Here is a 19218-nt window from a genome sequence, read left to right on the forward strand (position 1 = left end):
CTCGCTCCTCTGCGAACCACCAGGAGGAAAGGGCTCTGGCAGACCTTACGAGGAGCATCTCCAGCACCACCTCCTGCTGCTCCTACACCCGGAACGCGGCAGAACCCAGCCACAAGTAAATTTACGCACTAATGCAAATGGCATCATTATTTTCCAACATAAAATTATTTTATCCAGCTGCTAACCGAGGACAATGGGAGCCTTGCTCTGCTTCACCCAAAACAGGAGTGGTTTCTATGATTGTGGGGTCAAAACAGATTTGTGGAGCATCCTTGCAGTGCAACTCTTAGTTGGCCAGGCCCATGAACCATCTACTTGAAGAGGGAAAAAAAAAAAAAAAAAGGCCTGGGAGGGCAGCTTAGTTACAGATCCTGTGCTTTGAGCTCAATTTATCTCTTATCAGCCTCGACAGGGACTGGACCAGGCTTTTAACACGAGACTGACCAAGGTCCATGCCCGAAACCTCGGGGACGCTAGCCGGGTGCTCACTGGGGTCAACTTCACGTACCGACGGGGATGTCACCAGATCCCAAGCGTCATCCCCCCAACCAAGCCAAGCTTCCAAAAGGCTGCAGAGGCTTTTGTCCTGCACCACAGGTGGCTGAGGGAGGAGAAAACCTAACGGGTATCAAGGCGTCACGGCCTTGAAGCATGTTGTACCCCCATGTCTCCCACTTTTGACGTGGTGACCCCCGGCACCGGTGTCCCTTGCTAAGCTGCACTGCCCAAAGCCACCGGGACCCTTGAGAAAGCTGCTGCTGAAGCCACCGGGAAGCCGCCAGGAAATTCATTTCATCTGCAGGATCTGAGGGAAGCAGGACCAGGCCAACATTTCCCACGGCAGAGAGCTCGGTGAAAGTGCGAAAGAAAGTACGCTCGCACCAGGCGAGCAGCGAGTTTTGCTCTTCTTAAACAGCTTTGGAAAGAATAGGGGAGAAAGAGGATTTTTTTTCTAAAGTTTAAAGAAAAGAAAACCTGTTTAGTTGTCTGGAGATTCAGCCTTGGCAAGAAAATGAATTACCAAACGAAGGAGCGAAGAGAGCCCTTCCAATTGCCCCACAAAGCCAACAAAGCTCTGCAAGCCATCCACCCTCCCGCTCTGTAATTCCCAACCTCGCAGGTTTTTGCTGTGAGCTATACGGAGCCAACTGGCCCCGGGGCGGTAACACAGCACCAGCAACACCCCAAAGCACCAGTACTTTGTACCCGCAGACTGCTGGCGCTGGGTGACCTCGGATAAGGGCAGGTAACACATCAAAGCCCTCCCCGCCCCGCCACGCGCCGTCGAAGCGGCCGTACCTTTGTTTTGCTGGCCGGGGCTGATCTCTGCCTGCTCTTTGATCTCTCCTGGATGGTGTCAGTGCAGCTCCGACTCCTCTCCACCTTGGAGGTGAGGTTCCTGGAAAGCAGTTGATGTGAGATAACAGTGGATACGAGTCGACGTGAAATAACTTCCTCGTCTTGGGACCAGCACGACAAACAGCCCCGGCAGAGGCTGGGGCTGAGCACAGGGCACCAAAAAGCCTTGAGCTGACCACGTCCTTGTGGACAGAGCCCCAAATCCAGCTTGATGGGACAGGAGGCTGCTGCCCACCCCGGTGCCAGGACCTCACCCCGTTCCCCCACCCTCTTCATCTTCATCCCCACTGCCTCGTGGCCACGGTTTGACTCGTGCGGCTACACCGCAAGCCAGACCAGACCGAAAATGAAGCCATTGATGAAAATCACTCGGACTAGATCTTTGTAGGTCCCTTCCAGCTGAACTGTTCCGTATTAGGCAGAAATAGTCTCACTGGGAGGTGGAATCGAGCCGTGAGCACCACAGGGACCTGCCTGCATCATTCCTGGGGGGTGCCGCAGCGCTGAGCTGCTGAGCCCAGGGTTTTGGGCAGAGAAACCTTCGGGTCGAGGGAGCTGAAGCAGCAGCTGGGATGGACACTCCTGACCACAGCCCCCCAGAGCCCCAGTGTGTGGTCAGGGTCTCCCCAATGAACACCCTGACGCGTCTCTTAATTGTAGTTAATTGAGGTCAGAGCTAACGACAGCAGTACGGAAGCCCCTGGGCTGCTCGCGTGAGGTCTCACTGAGGAGCTGTTTGAAACAAAGCTTGAGTTCAACACAAAGAATTCTGTTCTTTCATGATTTTTGGTAATTTACATCTAGTCAATGATTTTTTTGCATCATGGGATGAACACTGAACGCGTTAACCCCCAGGATTTTATAACAGGTAGGAGGAAGTCAGACACTTTACCAACGCTAAAATTTCAGAAAAGTTATTGCTTGTTTTAGATTTGGATTGGATTTTAATAAATTCAAAGCATCTCGGGTACGTTTAGAAGAACAGCAAGAAGAACAAGATATTTACGTCTGTAATGGACGTAAATAAACTCAAATCAGGTCTCAGCACCTTACCCTGAAAGGAAGGCAAAGGAGTAGGCACTGGTCTTGGAAACGAAAGCTGACCGATGCGTTTGCTTGCCCTGGAATGGTTCTTCATTCTCCGAATCCGAGAGGCGTTCGGGAAACTGAGGTCAATCAAGGAAGAGTTAGCTGACACGTACGACAAAAAGAATCACTTGGAAAACAAAGGGCTTTCTTGCAAAGGTATTAAAGATTCCGAAAGCCTCTGCTGTGATTACACCTAGAGGAAATAAACCGAGAGTGCAACCTCCCAGCAAGGTAAACGCTCGTGGATTCTCTTCACCGGGACCGTAACAGCTCAGAGGCTGGTTCCAGAAGCATAAATAATGCAAAAATAACCACACAGCTCCTACGTAGAGCTGTGACTCACTGAACAAAGAGAATTTAACGATCAGACACTGGATGGACAGGAAGCTTGAGAAAATCTTTCAACAAAAACACTTCAGGACATGATTCAGTGCCCACATAATCCTCTACCAATCCCTAATTCTTAAGAGCATTTCCTGTGGAGTCTCACAGCTGAAATGAGAAATGGGCACCACTCGGCAGGAGGAATCTGCTGGGCTACGGCATCGTATAGCTGTGCTGCAGGAGCCATGGAGATACGCTCACAGGAACACCCGCGGATTGAGGACACCCGAAGCAGAGCAGGCACCTCTGCAGGTTTAACCCACATAACTGGAAGAGCCGCACCTCCAGTCCTGAGTGAGGTGGGCAGAAGGGGAGAAAAACCCCCAGAAGAACATCTCCAGTCATCAAAAACCTTCTTGGAAAATAGTTCTCAACAGCACGGATCTTTGTAAACTGTTAACTCATCCCCTTCAAGGCTATAGAGAAGTCAATCCTGGAAAGCACCCCGTGTCAACATCCACTGTCAAAGGAAGAATTGTTTTAAAAAAAGCAACTCTTGCTCCACGACTGAATCTCAGCAGTAATTTCACCCCCCAAGACAGCGTCTCCGATGTGGATTGCCAAGTACAAGCTTACTTACACACTCCTGGTTGGCTTTGAGCACCACAGATTCGTCTTTTTTCTGCTGCTCTTCCATTTTTCTTTTTCCTACTTCCATGTCATCCAGAATGAGCTTGTGAATCAGATCCTCGGAAGCTTTTTCTTCTTGTAGTTTTTCTTCTCTCATCTGGAAAACAACGACAAAGGAGACAGAATAATCGAAGTGTCTCAGGTGCCACACCTGGCTGTCAACAAGGGGTTTTCCAAAAGAGCCTGGCCACATCATTTAATTTTGTGTCTCCAGTTCTCTGCTCTAGAGCTGTTGCCTACTCAGCAGCAGTCACGGGAAGATGGGGTTGTTCCTGCTGCTACACGAACAGCACGGACATCGCCTTTGCGAAACAGCAAAGGCAACAAAAACAGCGAGGTGCAAAGGGACAAAGACTTCTCTGCCACGCTGTTTTCTAGAAGAGAGACGAAAGCTTCTGTCTGCTTGTAGGTAATCATACAACAAATAGGAATGTGCAAGACAACGCACGTATACAATAACGTCACGCGAGCTACGCTTCCATTTTAGTCTTCAAATGGACCACAACGTGATACCCACAACTCATCAGGTACACAGACAGCATCACCTACATGCAAGTTCGTTAGTTACAGCAATTCTCTAATAAATTCCATGGATGCGTTGGGATAGAGAAGACCCAAAGACATCGTCCAACCCTCTGATGGCCAACTGGAGGCCCAAAGTTTTCCAACTGGAGGCCCAAAGTTTTAATTCTTTCTAATCCTCGTGTATTTTTAGACATTTTCAGGTTGCTTTTACCACTGGCAGCAACTCCAAAAGGTTACGAGGCGACGTTATTTCATCCATCCGTCCTGCACTGCCGCGTTTTCCAAGCCTGAAGGCTGAACAAGGCATCCCACAGCACATCACGGCAGCCTCAGGAGCATCCAGCCACACTTCCCATCCGTGCCCTGCACCGATGCTGCTTTTGCTGTGCCTTGTAGACCATGCCCCTTCCAGTCCCAGATGCTCCTTCACCTTCCCCAAAGGTCCCCTCCCCATTCCTGAGCTTGTGCAGCCCAGTAAGAAGAGAAGTGGGTTTTAGAGGAGTGCCAGCACTTCCCCTGCCCTCCTGGGAAAAGCAGGAGCCCTCACAGTGACCGCTTCCAACTGACCGAGGCCAACCTTTGGTTTCCAGCAGCTCCTCCTGGCGCAGAGGTTTCAGCCTTCCCGAGCCCAGGGGTTATCCCAGCACGGCCGCAGGCTCTGCTCAGAGCAAACAAAGCCCCTCTTCTCCTCCTTTCCACCACCTCTTCCTGATGAAGATCTGCAGACGCCTTCGGTACCACCGCCCGGCTGAGCCCGTCCAGGCAGCATCACCCTCATCTCTCCTCCCTTGTCTCGCCCAGCCTCTCCCCGAGCTTCAGCTCGCACGTAACGCCGTGAATAACCCCCGTAGGTACGTGCATGGACCTGCTCCTCCCTCCTTCCTCCACCCACCTCCGTGAACGGTGATCCTCCTCTACAAGCCCAACCTTTTAGAGCTGCAGCTCCGCCGCGCCGATCATCCGCGGCCGTGCTGAGCACCGGCACTTCCAGCTCTGTTCAGGCCGAGCGCGGTGGCTTAGGCGGCGAGGAGCTGTCCTGAATTTCCCTTATTTTCTTCTGGTGGCTTCCCCCTTTTCTCCTGGGGCAGCAGTGCCCGGCTGTCTTCGGGCACGGATGGCTTTCACGGGCAGCTCGGGTGCTCGTCCTACGGCGCCGCGCACAAAGAACGTGGGTGACACTGCGACAGCTCCTCGCTTCTCCAAAAATACTCAGTATTTTCGTTCCCTGCTGCAGGGAAAAAAAAAAAAAAGCATAGACATGCAAGGGAAGCTATCCTAAAATGCGAAGGGAAAGGAAACGGAGTTCACAGTGCGCTACACAAACGGCACAGCGGGGTTTTCAGGCTAGGAAGGACCCAAACCCTACAAAATCCAAACCCCACAGGGATGAGGGAGGGTGAAGGAGGACAAGAGAAGGTAGAAAGATGAGGGGAAAAAAAAAAAACCATCATTTGGCTGGTTGTGGGTGTTCAGCAAACGGTTTCAAAGGCAGATTTTACTTCTTGTTAAGCAACGCCTTTAAGATGTGTCTTGAAATTCCCGATCTGTTCATAAGCTGAAGCAGGAACTACAACACATCATCTGCCGGAGAGATTATCGCCACGTGATTCAGACACGGGGAGTGCTCTGCTGCACATCTCGTGAGCTTTCAGCAATGCTTCTGTGCTTTCAGAGGCCTTCAGGAAGGATCCGAAAAAATAGGTCACATTGAGGCGCGTCGTGAGGACGACTTCTTGGGCTGGCTGAGTCCTACCCAGTGCTCCTGGACCGTTCAGCTGTATGGAAGGAAGCTAGGTGGAAACCTTCCCTTTTTTTCCTGATGTCCAAAATTATACTCAGCTCCCAAATATAAAGCCGCAAGCATACATAAGAATGCACAGGAATATTTAATTTTAGGCAAGCCCATGGACAGCCAGCCAGAGGTGCCAGCACGCACTCTGCCAATGGCCAATGCCCAAAACCAGGAGGCTCTCCCTTTACAGAGGAGAAAAAACGCATTTTAGGGAAAAACCTCTCTTTGTAAAGAACTTACGTACTCTGCTTTGGAGACAAAAGTGAGCGAGTCCCTAAGTGAGTCTGTGTCAGCATCCGTGGACACCCTGCGTGTGAGACTTGTGGCCAAGTCTCTGGCCCTGCTGGCTGCAAGCGAAGCCAGACGCTAACGATGAGGCGCACGCTAATCCTGAAACATCGCTTTAAAAAGCCTAATGTCGATTATCTCCCGGAGCGGGTGATTACATTGCAGCACCGTGCTAGGACATGAGGAGTGGGAACTGAAGCAAGCCAGGGTGAAACTTCTCCCACGTACCAAGTGATGAGACCAGAGGGAATGGTTGCACCGGGGGAGGGTTAGGTTGGATTTTAAGAGAAATTTCTTTACTGAAAGGGTTGCGAGGCACTGGAATGGGCTGCCCAGGGATGTGGGTGAGCCACCATCCCTGCGGGTCTTCAAAAATTGTGGAGATGTAGAGCTTGGCAGCGTGGTTTAGTGGTGGGCTTGGCAGTGGTGGGTTCGAGGTTGGACCAGATGATCACAGAGGTCTCCTCCAACCTGACTGATTCTGATTCTACCCCGGGAGAAGTACCTGATGCTCTGCAGCACCTCTGAACTCCTGGATGCTGCCCCATCAGCTGCTACCAGCAGCACAGTTACCACACCTCCTTTTAACCTCCTGTCACCGTTTCAGATATCACATCTGGAACTTAAAAAATGCCGTACAAGCCACTGATTGATTTTGAAACGGCAATCTTTGCTCGAGATGCGGCAACTTCAGCACTGCTGTTTGAAAAAAGTCTGGTAGACTCACGCCTGACCTCTCCTCCTCGCTGCACGGAGCCGAGCGTCAGCGCACGCCTTGGCAAGCGATCGGCCACTCGCGACAGGACAGCATGGGAGGACGAGCTCTGTTTGTAGCACACAGAAACGAGATCCTCCTTGGGAAGCACATAAAATATGAGAGCACCAAGCGAGCTGCGTACAAGGAAAATTATTCTTGCCATCCTGAGCTTAGGCAGCAAACCCTTCACCTCCCTCCGAGAGCCAGGTCACCACCGGCGCTGAGAAAATCCCACCACGAGGTTATCCACTCTGAATAAATATTCTTCGGTGTGCTGTTCCAGTGACTGTCTTGGTTTTGACTGCAAAAAGGCTGGGCAGCAGGGCCAGGAAAACGACTCACGTCTGGGGGATGGAACAGCTGCTTGAAGGCTCAGGGAGAAGCCTCCGGACACCGAGGGAAACCCGGTTATACGCCAGCTTTGGTTCCCAAATCTGAGTCCTCTGCGTGGTTCCCAAATCGGAGTCCTCTGCCTCAGTTTCCCCAAAGCGCTGGCACCAGGAGTCTCCTCCTTCTGTGAAGCAGCAGTCAAAATTCCCCCTGGAACAAGGGAGAAGCTGGGGCGCATCGTCACCGCCACGCTGCCGGCACGGCCACGCTGCCCTTTTCCCTGGGGCAAGCAAAAAGGGGAACAGGAACGAGACGAAACCATCCCCGAAATGCCAGAAACACGTTCGAGTATTTCCTCCTGACGGGCGCGGAAGGGAGAAGTGCCGGTGCTTGCTTATGGGGCATCTTTTTGAGGTCAAGCAGCAGACGTCAGAACCGCTCCGGGTTGCTGCAGCCCGACCACAGCTCAGATTGCTCCTCTGAGCCTCACGGCACCTGGGGCTGGCTCCCAAACCATCGTGGGAAGTCTCCAATCGCTATCGCTGCGAGATTTATAAACCCTGGCAAGGTCTGCAGTAAATACCTACAGGAACAGCTTTAGTTCTTTGCTAAGCCAAAGACACCCCGACTACACTCATCCTCTGGGTCCCAGGGAAATAAATTGCCCAATACAGTGATCCACGTCCAAGTTAATTAATAAACCAGACTTTTGTCTCTCTCTGCCCAGTCTTGCAGCACTGCCTAACCCACCTCTGCTTCAACAGAGCGCATCGCCGCTGCCAAAAGCGCCACGAGCCGCAACACTTGACACACAGCACAAGGCAGCCAGACCAGAGAAGTTTCTGTTTCTTAAAAATCGGCTAATGAAAGGTCATGGTCAGGCAAAGTCACCCGAGTGACCTGGCACTGCTAGCTCCACATAGGGGGAAGCAGGAGGGAAAACCCTTCCGCATTAAATCTGCCTAATTTATGTGTAATTTTAACGCAAGTCTTAGTTATTTACCTTAAACACCACCTAAACAGTGTTTTCCTACTCAGCATCATGCAGTGGCCAAGGCTGTTTTTCCATCTAAATATCAGCCTTTTCCGTTGTTGTTGAGACCTTCAATCAAAAACCCCAAAGAAAACTCATCAAGGATGAAGCAAAACGCCATCACGAGGACCAAGGTGCTGCTCTGGCAGGGCCACGCACGGGTCCGGGCACATAATGGGATTAGGGATGTGGGATTTGGGATTTAAGAAAATTGGATTTAATTTAACCTTTATCCGCTCTGCTACAGCGGTTATTGCTCTCACTGCAATGATTCTCACTTACAAAGCAGCCAGCTTCCATAAAGGACTAGCCACTGGATGATTTAGATTCACGCAATCCCTAGTTTAAATGGAGAAAATATTTTCCCGGACTCTAATTCCAAAACAGCTGGAAAGCTGTTTTTCCCCTCTTAATTTTTGTCTTTAAATAACGGCTTTTCCTGCCTAAGGACAGACAGAAAACTCAGTTTTGCGATGGACAGTTAAGGAGAAGGATGTTACTCCAGGAGGAAGGAGAAGTCGCCCTATGCTGCAAAACTTTTTATGGGATTGACTTTTTATGGGATTTTATCCGCAAATACGGGTGCTCCGATCAACCCCACACAACTGAGGGCTGTGCGAGGTCCACCACGGACGGTCTGTGCCCACCTCCCGGCTCTGGAAAGCAGCCCACGGCACCAGGAACTGCTTTCTGCACGCTCAAGTGCATCTCCCTGAACTGTTTGAGCAGCAGAAGGGGACAAATGGTCGCTGTTCCAGAGCAGGAACTGAAAGCCCTTCGTCGTCCTTACAGGTGGGATGGCGTTCCTGCTGGAAACCCTGGAAGAAAAACCACAATGAGAGCACCGTACCTTCCTCAGCTGGCTTTCGTATTCCTCCCGAAGCTCCCCTGGTTTGCTTAGCTTAATGGGCGCTCTGAATATGAAGTCTGGAAAGAGAAGAAGAAGAAGGAAGGACATTTTAGTGCAGGTGGCCGGGGCTGCTCGGACTGCTTGCCCAGCAGCTCCCGCAGCGGTTTCCCACAGCTGTAGCACACCTTGGCACACCTCTGCCTGCCAGCCTCACACCCACAGGCACCCCAACGCAGGCTAAGGTGGACAACGTGGGCTAAAAGCCGATAAAATCCTCTCTGCGCCCATTTTGCTTCTAAACTCACCACCAGAACCCCTGTAAGAGGGAGCAGGAGCGCCGCCAGCTCCCGAATTTAACAAATCACGCGGTATTTCTGCGAGGTTCGCAGGCTCCCAAGCCGAACACACCTCCTGCGGTGTAATATGGACTAACAGGCTGTGCTGTTTCTAAAAAAGCTGCTGCTCCACCTTGCACGAGCTAGTGCTAGGACAGAAATGCCCTCCCCGTGCTGTAAACAGCCGCAGGCGGCGTCGGTCGTGGCCTCGAGCTCCCCGTGCGCGTTATCGGGTTGGATTTCCACGTGTGATGCTCCTACAGCAACCTCTGAGTGCTTGGGGCTCAGCTCAGACCTTATTTTCACCACTGAAAGGCATGTTTTTGTCCTCCAGGGTAACACAACCTACGGGTTAAGCTGAGGGAGCGGAGCAGCAGCGAAGGCAAGCCGTGCCACCCGCTCCATCGCCCACACGGGTTCACCAGAGCTCTTAAATAAAACGTTTATAAGGTTGTGCTGGTTTAGCTAAAACGGTCGGTTTTACGTACAGCACCTGTATGCAGCAAGCGGTACGTCCTACGGACACGCCAAAAAGCCCGGGGACCCACGTTTCCAGCTCCGCGTGGAATAAAGGCACCAAGCGCACGTGGCACCGCGGTGCCGCATCCTCCCCGCTGGCCCCGCTTCCACCGGGCTGCTCGGCAAAGTTTCCTCTTTCTTCCAAGAGTCTCAGCTTTTTTTACCCCAAGGTTTAAGGCTGGGACACCCCCAGATGCGCAGGGTTTAGGGACAGCGGTACTTGCCCATCCCTCTTCTTTCTAAAAGTTATTTTGCTTCGGGGCCGGCGCCCGTGCCAGGACAACCTCAGCTCCCAGCTCTTGAGGCTGCCAGAGAGGGGCCTCATCCTGCGGTGCTCAGCCTCGAAAAGTCGTCAATTCCTGCACCATATGAGAGGACAGCGCATTTCCTCGTTATTTAACATCACTTCTCGTTTTAAGTGGCATTTGACGGGCAGCCTCAACACCCCTCGATGCCTCAAATCCTCTCGATTTCAGCCCCCAGAAGGGGGCATCGTGCCCGGGCACCGTTCGCCTGCACTCCTGAGCAGCACCCAGCAAATCCAGCAGCGTGGGTGGAACAGACGACCCCAAAAAGGGCACCTCGGTGCAGAAATCCTTCAATTCCTTATCTGTCGTCCTGCAAGCCAAAGCTCGGCCGCTCTCAGCAAGCTCTGCTGCTTCCTTCTCCCCTTCGCTCCCGGGGGGATAACCAAACCTCGAGGCTTTGCTTTTTTTTTTTCCCCTCTTCCAGCAGCTGGGGTTTCTGTTCGGAGATCTGCACGCCTCCAAAACATAACGCGATTTTCTGGCTGCGAATGCAGAGAGGTTTGGAAGCAGGTTTCCGACGGGAGCAGTTGCTCCAGCTCTTTTCCAAGTATTTTATTACGGAGTTATATGAAGAAATGCCAGCTGTGTGCTGCACGCATACGTAACTCACCCTGATAAGGGCATTGGGGGAACACCTGGGGAGTTTCCCCATCTTCCTGCCCCAACCTGGTGTGTCAGAAAAGGAGATTCTTCACAACCCGCTCGCCAGCCCGGGTCCTCGGGTGCCAAATTCACTGCTTCCCCCTGTGCCTCCTCTCCAAGAGATGGGCTTGGGGAGCTGGTAAAGGTACACGAAGCCACAAAACGGATCCATGCATGCAATAAAAGGAGGACGGAAAAAAAGGAGAAATCCACCAGTGAACACGAACAGCGGGTGCAGAAAGAACGAGACGGTGAAATAATACGAAAACATTGGAAATATGAAAAGTTTCGGCATTTGTGATCATAGATTTTTTTTTGCAGAACAAACAGGAGCGCAGACACAATTTATAAATAACAAAGATGTGAGAAGGGAAGACGTTTCGGAAGAGCTTTCCTGCATGCTGTTGCTCATCCGTGGCACTGGTATGGTTTGCCTGGCTCCCAGTGGCTGCGGCTTTCACACGAGGCACGTGAACAGGTCTTCTGCGAGGATTTACAACATTTGGGGGTCTTGTGGGGATATAACCAGATGAAAGGCCATTCGCACTAAAGGGAACGCACCGAAGTGAAGAATACAACAGACTGTAAGTGGCCAGACCTCTCCGGGGACGTGGCTGGAAGCAGTCGATGCCTGCACGTGGTGCGCCGACGCCGGTCCTGGTGCAGGTGGGAGTCCTGTCTGGTGTCCTACAGACGTGATCCTACAGCAGCAAACACCTTGGGATGGAAGATGAGAGATGGAGAGGCTGTTGGGATGCGAGGGACAGGAGGGGTGGTGCTGGAAAGCTGCCGAAATCCAAGCTGTGGGTGGTTTGTGATGGCTCTCGAGGCTTCGTGGAACAAAGGGGCCGTGGATGCGTACCCAGCTAATGTTAATTCCACCTCACCTCCTTCTTTACCCTCCCCTCTTTCACCTCCCCTCTAATGAGGGGTTGAGGGGGAAAAAAAGTCACCTCCCAGGGGTGAGAGGGTTTGCACCCGCTCACAGTCGTGCTCTATGAAGCAAGTGAAGGACCAGTGGTACGAGGGGGCACCAACGCGCTGCAGCACAGCCCCTGCAGGAACCTGCCCCCAGAACGCAGGCACTACGCCGGCACTGCCCTAATCTTGTTCCGGACAGAAACACATAAAGAAATAAGGCAGGAAGGTGAGAGAGCAGGAACCAGCACGCTGCTGAGGACGTTAAATGCTGCCCTTAGACGTGGTGCGTGAGGGTGACATCGATGGAGAAGCTGCAAGGAGCGGCAGTTCCTAACCTCGTGCAGAAGGGGAAGAAGATTTGCTGGGGTCAGTTTTTTTTTGCTGGGGTCAGTCTTGAGCCCTTCAAGCTCACGGAGAACATCGCGGCACAGATGTGGTGTTGCCCGAACTCGAGGATCCAGTAGCACTCGAGCTCGCCCCCTTTCCCGGAGCCGCTGGGGCCAAAAACGCAGCAGCCACGGTGCCAGTGTGGGCTCAGCAGGCACGGATCCATCACATGAGGCTTCCACGTGTGATGCTTCCCTGCCCATCCTCCGGTTCCTGCGATTTCTGAGTCGTTCCCTGTCCCAGCACCTGAGGAACAGAAGGGTTTCTAACGGCAGGCTTTCTTCTATTGCATTCAGAAGCACCTAAAAGCTCACCCGGTTAACTAGCTATAACCATTTCTCAGCAGGATGCCCAATTTGCTGAACAATTATTTTCCAAGAGCTAACGATCAACAGCCAGGCCAGGACAGCACCCCACGTCGTCACCGGGACTAGCCCAGGTCAGGTCCTAACCAGTCCCTTCGCTACCGGCTCCGATGGTAGGTTAAACACAACGCGGAGGAAGAGGAAGGTGGTGCTCCTTGGATGTGCTTAATTAAATCACTTGGAACCTCCGATGGTGCAGGTCTCAGCTGGGTTTTTGGAGTCAATCCCTGCTTTTCACGCAGCACGGGAGTGCTTCGCCAGGATTGCTGTCTGCAAGCTCGTAGCGCTGTGCTCTAGAGGAAAAAAATAACCTGGAGACAGGCTGCAGAAAGCAGAAGTGGAAGGAAATCAAGGAATCACCTGGAAATGTTCGAGAACTCGACCGGTCTAGGTCAGTGGGACAAGAGGGAATCCAGAGCCAGAAAAAGGCAGGAGGAAGGGGAGGAAGGACGGGGAAGTCACACCAGACGGCTGGCCATCAAAACGCCCTCTCGTTAAGGGCTCGGTTATTGATTGCACGAATTTCTGCTGGGCAGGAGAGACAAAGGAAATCGGCTGAATTTGTAACAAAGGAGATTTTGGTTGGGTATTAGGCGAAATTTCCGTGTGTTTAGGTTGTTATACAAACGTGGCCGGGGAATTCCTTTTTTGGGGATGTATTCACAAATGGATGCCCCAAACGTTGACCTCGGTGCAGCAGAAAAACCTCCCCATGGCTTTCCAAAACCACCTGCAGGTCTCTTGCTGAAGCAGCCGTGTATTATCCATGCACCAAGCGAGCAGCTTCGAGCTCCTGCCCAGCGTAACAAGCCTCTTCCCTGGAAAACTGAAGTCCTGCTTCGCTGTTCGCTTCTCCTTCGCGGATTTTCCAAGCTCCCCGAAGACACCCATACCCTCTGATGGCGACATCAGGAGCGACAGGCAAAAACCTATCAGTTTGGTCGAACCTGGGCCTCGTGCCCGCTGTTGGAGAACATCGAGCCCCGTCCTCATCCACCTCTCCTTCCCTGAATTTCATTCCACTTGTCTCGCTGCTGGGCACTCCATCGTCCTCGGAGAAACGTAAGCGTCCTGATTTTCTTACGGCTCAGCCTGAGCAGCTCTCCAGGAAGGCAGCACATACATCCTTGCTCCTCTCGGCTGCTTCAGCCCAAAATCCAGCCTCTTACCAGCATCCAGGGGCACGTTTCCAGCTGCCACGTGGGACCCACGGATGCCTGGGTGCTGCTGGTGGGGGAAACGGGAGCTCAAAGGGCAGCGGGCGCCTCCTCTCCGCTTACCTCCGTCCGCTTTTGTTTGGCGAGCGCCGCGACGAGGACTTTGTCTTCCTGTGTATTTGTACAGCACTTAATCCCTGATCTCTGCCAGGGTCTCCCCAAGTCCACTGTGGTGTTCAAATCCCAGCAAAGGACAGAAATTGAGACTCAAAACCCGTGCTGGCTGCGCAGTTTAAGCTAGAAGCTTCAGCCAAGTCAAGATGCAGCACCTTTCATGTTTAAAAAAAAAACAACAAAAAAACATGAAAAGTGTTTTTCCTCAATCATTTTTGCAGGTTTCAAGTGATTTAATTGTGTCAGCTTATGCAGTGTTTGCTGAGAGCCCGACTGATCCTGGAGGCACCCCTGGGTGCCGCCGCTCGCCCCCTGCCCCAGCGGGGCCCCGCAGAGCCGCTGGCCCAGCCCCACGTCCCGGCGGCTGCCGGAGACCCCGCGGAGGAGCCCCCAGCCCCTCTCCGGGCAGCCTGTGCCAGGGCTCCGGCACAGAAGGGAAGTGACCTGGCGTTAAGTGAACTTCTTGTGGGTTAGCTCGTGCTGGTCACTAGGCCCCGCGGAGAAGAACCCGGCCCCGCTGCCTTTATGGCCTCCCCTCAGGTGTTTACGCACGCTGGCGAGTCCCGGGAATGTCTGGGGAAGGCAGGCAGACCCTCGCGGGAGGGAGGATCAGGTTAAGAAACATTTAAACAGAGGTACGTGGGTCCAGGTGACTTTACGGCTCCTTCTCACGCGTGGAGAGTTGGCCAACGTCATGGGGAGGCCGCTCTTGAAAGGCCACGGCAATCAGGAGAGGTTCTTGGTGCTCAGAAGAAAGCCAGCGTCGCCCCTCTCCAAAAAGGAAGGCCTCACCTCGATCCCTGGTGACGGAGCCACTCATCCCGGAAACCGCCTCCAGGCACACGGAGAAGGAGATCGGGAGGGAGCAGCCGCCGTGGATTTACGAAGGGCAAAGCAGGATGGGGCTTGCCTCGACCAGCGAAGGGCCACGACGATTTTACCTGCCAGGCTCTTCTCAGCAGCACCCAGCGGCGGGACAAGAGGCAACGGGCACAAAGTGAAACGCAGCAAGTTCTGCTGGACACCGAGAACGCTTTTTGGGATTCCTGACGGGGCGGTTAAGGTGGCTGCGGAGCCTCCATCCATCCTTGGAGAGGGACAAACCCCAATGGTGCTGGGCAGCCCAATTTCCACGCTGGTAGCCCAACTTGCCACCTAAGTGGTCAGTGAGCCCCACAGCTTCCAGCCTGGATGCAGCAGCTGGTGCTGCTCCAGGACGAGCTTGTTCTTACCGGGAATGCCATTCGAGATGAGAGCTCGTTTGAGCTCGCCTCATCACCCGTTAATTGAGCCACTCCATAGCCTTAAGCACGGCCTTGTGGCGGTGAGGCTGATGCGGAGCGCTCAGCACAGCCCTGTTCAGCACCCAGGGTGAGGAAACGCTGGGACCACGCGGTGTCAGCCATACACACAGCTCTGCGTTTGGGTGCACACCCCACGTTCCTCCGTGCTAAGACCCCTCACCACTCTCTCCAAGCCACTTCCAGAGCTTCGGGAAATTCAGGTGGGCAGCAAACGTTTATCGAGACGACTACCGGGTGCCTGCTGCAAAACGCACGCACCTGAGACAGCGCGAGACAAGCAGAGAGTCCAAACTCATTTTTTCATCAAATATAAGCGTTCCTGCAGCGTGGATGTTCCAGGCGAGGGCAGACCAAGCAGGGCCAACAACCAGCAAGGAGCAAGGACCAACTCAGCGGGAGGTTTTGCGGCGAAGCAGCGGGCTGGTGGCTGTCCCTCCTGTCCCAGCGCGGTGCATCTCCCCTCCAGGCAGTCCATCAAAAAGTCATCAAATCCGGCAAACCCTTGCAAATTCCTTCCCAGCAGAGGTTAGCAGGGTTGGTCTGAACCAGCAATTTAAGCTGTCTACGCTGATGGTTTTCCCCGCAGACAGGAGCGGGACCCGGGGGCCAGCAGCGTGCCCCGCCGGGACCGGTTGGGGCACGGCTGAAGCGGCGCGTGGGCGTTCATCCGGAGCTCAGCACCTCGCCGGGGCTTCCAGCAGCACAGAGGAAGGCTCCCACAGCAATGAGGTGCTCACGGCGACGGTGGACGATCCACGTCAGCGCTGCCTGCTCCGAGCACCGCGCAGGGAAGGAGCCGCGCCAGGGCTGAGCGGCGTGCTGGTGGCGCTGAGCTCACCAGGTGGGGAGGAAACTCCACAGAAAAAGCTCGGGGATGACGGACTCGCCGTCAGCGAGGACCAGGGCTTCACCACGATTCCCCTCCCGAGGAAGCACAAACCTGCCTGATGTTCAATCCCTCCGGCCAACACCTCCATAACCGTTAACTTTTTGGGCAGTGTTACGACAAAATAACCGCCTGCTGGCCATCGGATGGTCCCAGCTGGTGCCACCTCGTGGGGATGCAAGGTGACCCGATGCTGCCCCATCCCTCCCATTACCAGTGCCACCAGTGAGGGGCTTCCCAGGGAAGGGGACGGGGGGCTGATGCCCTTCACCCCTGGCTGGCGTTCTCATGCTGGAGGGGTGAGGAACCCTAAACCCTATGTCCCCTGGTGGTGGTAGGGCAGCTGCAGCCCCTTTATAGGATGGTTTGGGTTGGAAGGGACCTCAAAGGCCACCCAGTTCCAGCCCCCTGCCATAGGCAGGGACACCGCCCGCTAGATCGGGATGCTCAGGGCCTCGCCCAGCCTGGCCTTGAGCACCTCCAGGGATGGGGCATCCACGGCTCCTCCGGGCAACCTGTGCCAGGGCCTCACTTCCCTCTGGGCGAAGAATTTCAGAGAACCCCAGAACCATTAGGGTTGGAAAGCCCCCCGGGGACCATTTGTCCCCCATGCCACCACCCCTAACCACCACCTTCCTAAGCCCCCCAGGACCCCCCAAACCTCCCCTTTTTAAACTTAAATCCCCCACCACCGACAAACACCCCCCTTCCCCTGCCCCTCCACCCACCACACTGCCGGGCCGAGCCCCGCGCACCCTCACCCCACCCACAAGCCCCGCCCACCAGCTCAAGCCCCGCCCCCCGCCGCAAGCCCCGCCCCAATCCCGCCAAGCCCCGCCCACCGCCCACAGGCCACGCCCCCCCCCCCCCCCCCCCCCCCTCAGCCGCCGCGGCGGTTGGCGCTGGGGGAGGGGCGGGAGCCGCCACCGCACCTGGGTCCGGCGCCCGCTGCTCCCCCCCGCCGCCTCCTCCTCCTCCTCCTCCTCCTCCTCCTCCTCCTCCTCCGGCCCCAGCGGCGGCGAGGCGGCCGCGGCACAGCGGGCAGCGGAGGCCCGGGCCCTGCAGGCAGCGCTGGAAGCAGGCGAGGCACAGCGAGTGGCGGCAGGGCGGCGTCACCGCCTCCGCCAGCGCCTGGCGGCACGCCGGGCACTCCGCCGCTACCGCCGCCGCCTCCGCCGCCTCATCCTCGGTCTTCTCCGCCGCCCCCGGCCGCCCCCCCGGTCGCCGCCGCCCTCGCCCCACCGCGGCCCGGCCGCCGGGGCCCGCCGCCGCCGCCGCCATCTTCTCACACTTGGAGGGGACGCGGCCCCGCCCGCCCGGGTTCATCTCCATATTCATGAGGCGAGGCCACGCCCCCCATCCGTGGTGAATATTCATGAGGGGAGGGGATAAAAGGAAGGGGAGGGCGCCGCGTTCTGTCAGTGCCCGCGGGGCCGCGTGGGGCGTTGGAGGCGCGCAGCCCGCGGCTCCCCTCAGGGAGCTTCCCTTCGCGCTGCCCCAGTGATAAAAGCACCGCGCACAACCCCTCTTCCTTAACAGCCCTTTTCTATCCCGACTCGCTGTCACTTGCGGTTTACACCCACTGATTGCGCTCCCCTTTAGACTCACCGACAGACCAAACCCGCCTGAGCTCCCCTTTGCGTCTCCTGCCGCCCGCAGGCACCCAGGGGCCCCCCAGAGATCAGCCGGTTATAAGCTCTGTGCCGCATCAACAGGCAGAGCAAAGAGCCTAGTTCCACACAAACCACGTAGTTTAGCCTTTCCTGGGTAATATTCACTCATATTTTAGCATTTTATATGTTAGCGTTTTGCTCAGTGCACAGTTCGCACCCCCAAATCCCATCCTGACATGGCCTTCCTGTCAGCCTGGCTGGCAGGGCTGAGGATCAAGGGGACCTGCACCCAAACCGCTGGGCTCCCTCAGCCCAGGCAAAGAAATTGGGCTAAAAAACCCCCAAAGCAGCCCCACGGCGCTGAGCAGAGCCTGGCTCCTGCAGGAGGCTGCGAGGACCGCGCTGCCGTACACCCGCCGCTGTCAGGGTTCGAAGGCTTAGCGATGCAGGGTCGATTATTTCCATTAATAGCAGTTAACGAACATCCCCTGGAGGCTCAATATGAGGCTCAATATGAGGAACAGCCGTTTCTGAAGGAAGACCGACAGCGCTTGGCCCCCAGCGCCAAGCGATTAGCAAACGAGGAGGAGAGCTGCGACCGAGCAGACTGACAATTTAACAGGCAGCTTTTACCGAGAGGGAAAGGCTTTGAACTATTTTCCTCCCGAGAGGTGCCGCGTCCTGTGGGGGAACCTTGGAGGAAGAGATGCAAAATCGCATTTAATCGTGCTGCTTTCTGGCGGGGAAGGGAGGGTGTAGGAAGGAGGGGCATGGGGGCAGCAAGAAGCCAGGCAAACGCTTTGGGAACAAGCAAGTGGGGACCAGGCAGCAGGGCAAAGGCATAAGCAGATGGTGACAGCGAGGACGAGCTCCGGGTGCACAGCAAACCCCAGCTCTAGCCCCAAGGGGTTATCGGCTGCCTTAGGAGCAGGTTCCTGGGATGTGTTTCGTGGCAGCTCCCCAGGACGTATTTCGTAGCAGCTCTCCTCGCCCGCTTCCTCCTCCTCCGGGCAGGATTTGCAGAGGGATGCTTTTCCAGGAGGGAAAGGTTGAGGAGAGAAGCGGTGGCGTCCGGATGCATGTGCTTTCCTCGGGAATGAGGGGAATGAACGCAAACCTCCCTGGCACGCTGGTCATGGAAGACACACGCTCTGCGGAGGTTCAGACCCGTGTTGTCTCACGCACCGGCATTGCCCAAGAGGGGGGCAGGACTCATGGAAAATGGGGCCGGCCAGGTCCCCAAGGGGTTGTTCACTCATCCTCTTTCCCTGCAGCGGGATCAGCTCAGCCTGAGTCACTCCCGAGCAATGCTTGTTCATCCTGTTCTTTAAAACCTCCAGTGCTGGCAACCCACCTCCCCCCGGGGCGGCTGCCGGAGCCTATCCCTGTCACCAGAAAGTTTTTTTTTTCCATTGTCAGGCATAAATCTCCCGTAATTCAATGTTCCTGCTGGCCACGTTAACCCGCACCCCTCCCTCCTGCCTCGGGCGAGTAACGGAGGAGTCCAGACTGGCAGCTGCCCTGAATTAACTGCTCCCTGAATTAAGTGCCCTGCTCTGGGGATCAGGTC

At 55.0% G+C, this 19218-nt stretch overlaps 1 protein-coding gene across 1 annotated transcript in view; it reads right to left on the reverse strand.

The window, feature by feature from the left end:
• The window catches only part of RNF169 (ring finger protein 169), a 23691-nt gene extending 5898 nt beyond the window's left edge, over positions 1-17793 (reverse strand). The window contains exons 1-5 of the mRNA XM_083820991.1: positions 16968-17793; positions 9038-9114; positions 3413-3559; positions 2413-2525; positions 1300-1399 (exon numbers count right to left, since the gene is read on the reverse strand). Coding sequence (XP_083677117.1) covers positions 1300-1399; positions 2413-2525; positions 3413-3559; positions 9038-9114; positions 16968-17412 — 882 coding nt within the window. The 5' untranslated portion in view covers positions 17413-17793. The remainder of the gene's footprint in view (positions 1-1299; positions 1400-2412; positions 2526-3412; positions 3560-9037; positions 9115-16967) is intronic.
• Between the last annotated feature and the right edge of the window lie 1425 nt (positions 17794-19218).

This window comes from Anser anser, assembly GCF_964211835.1.
Source record: "Anser anser genome assembly, chromosome: 1".
Classification (NCBI taxonomy): Eukaryota; Metazoa; Chordata; class Aves; order Anseriformes; family Anatidae; genus Anser; species Anser anser.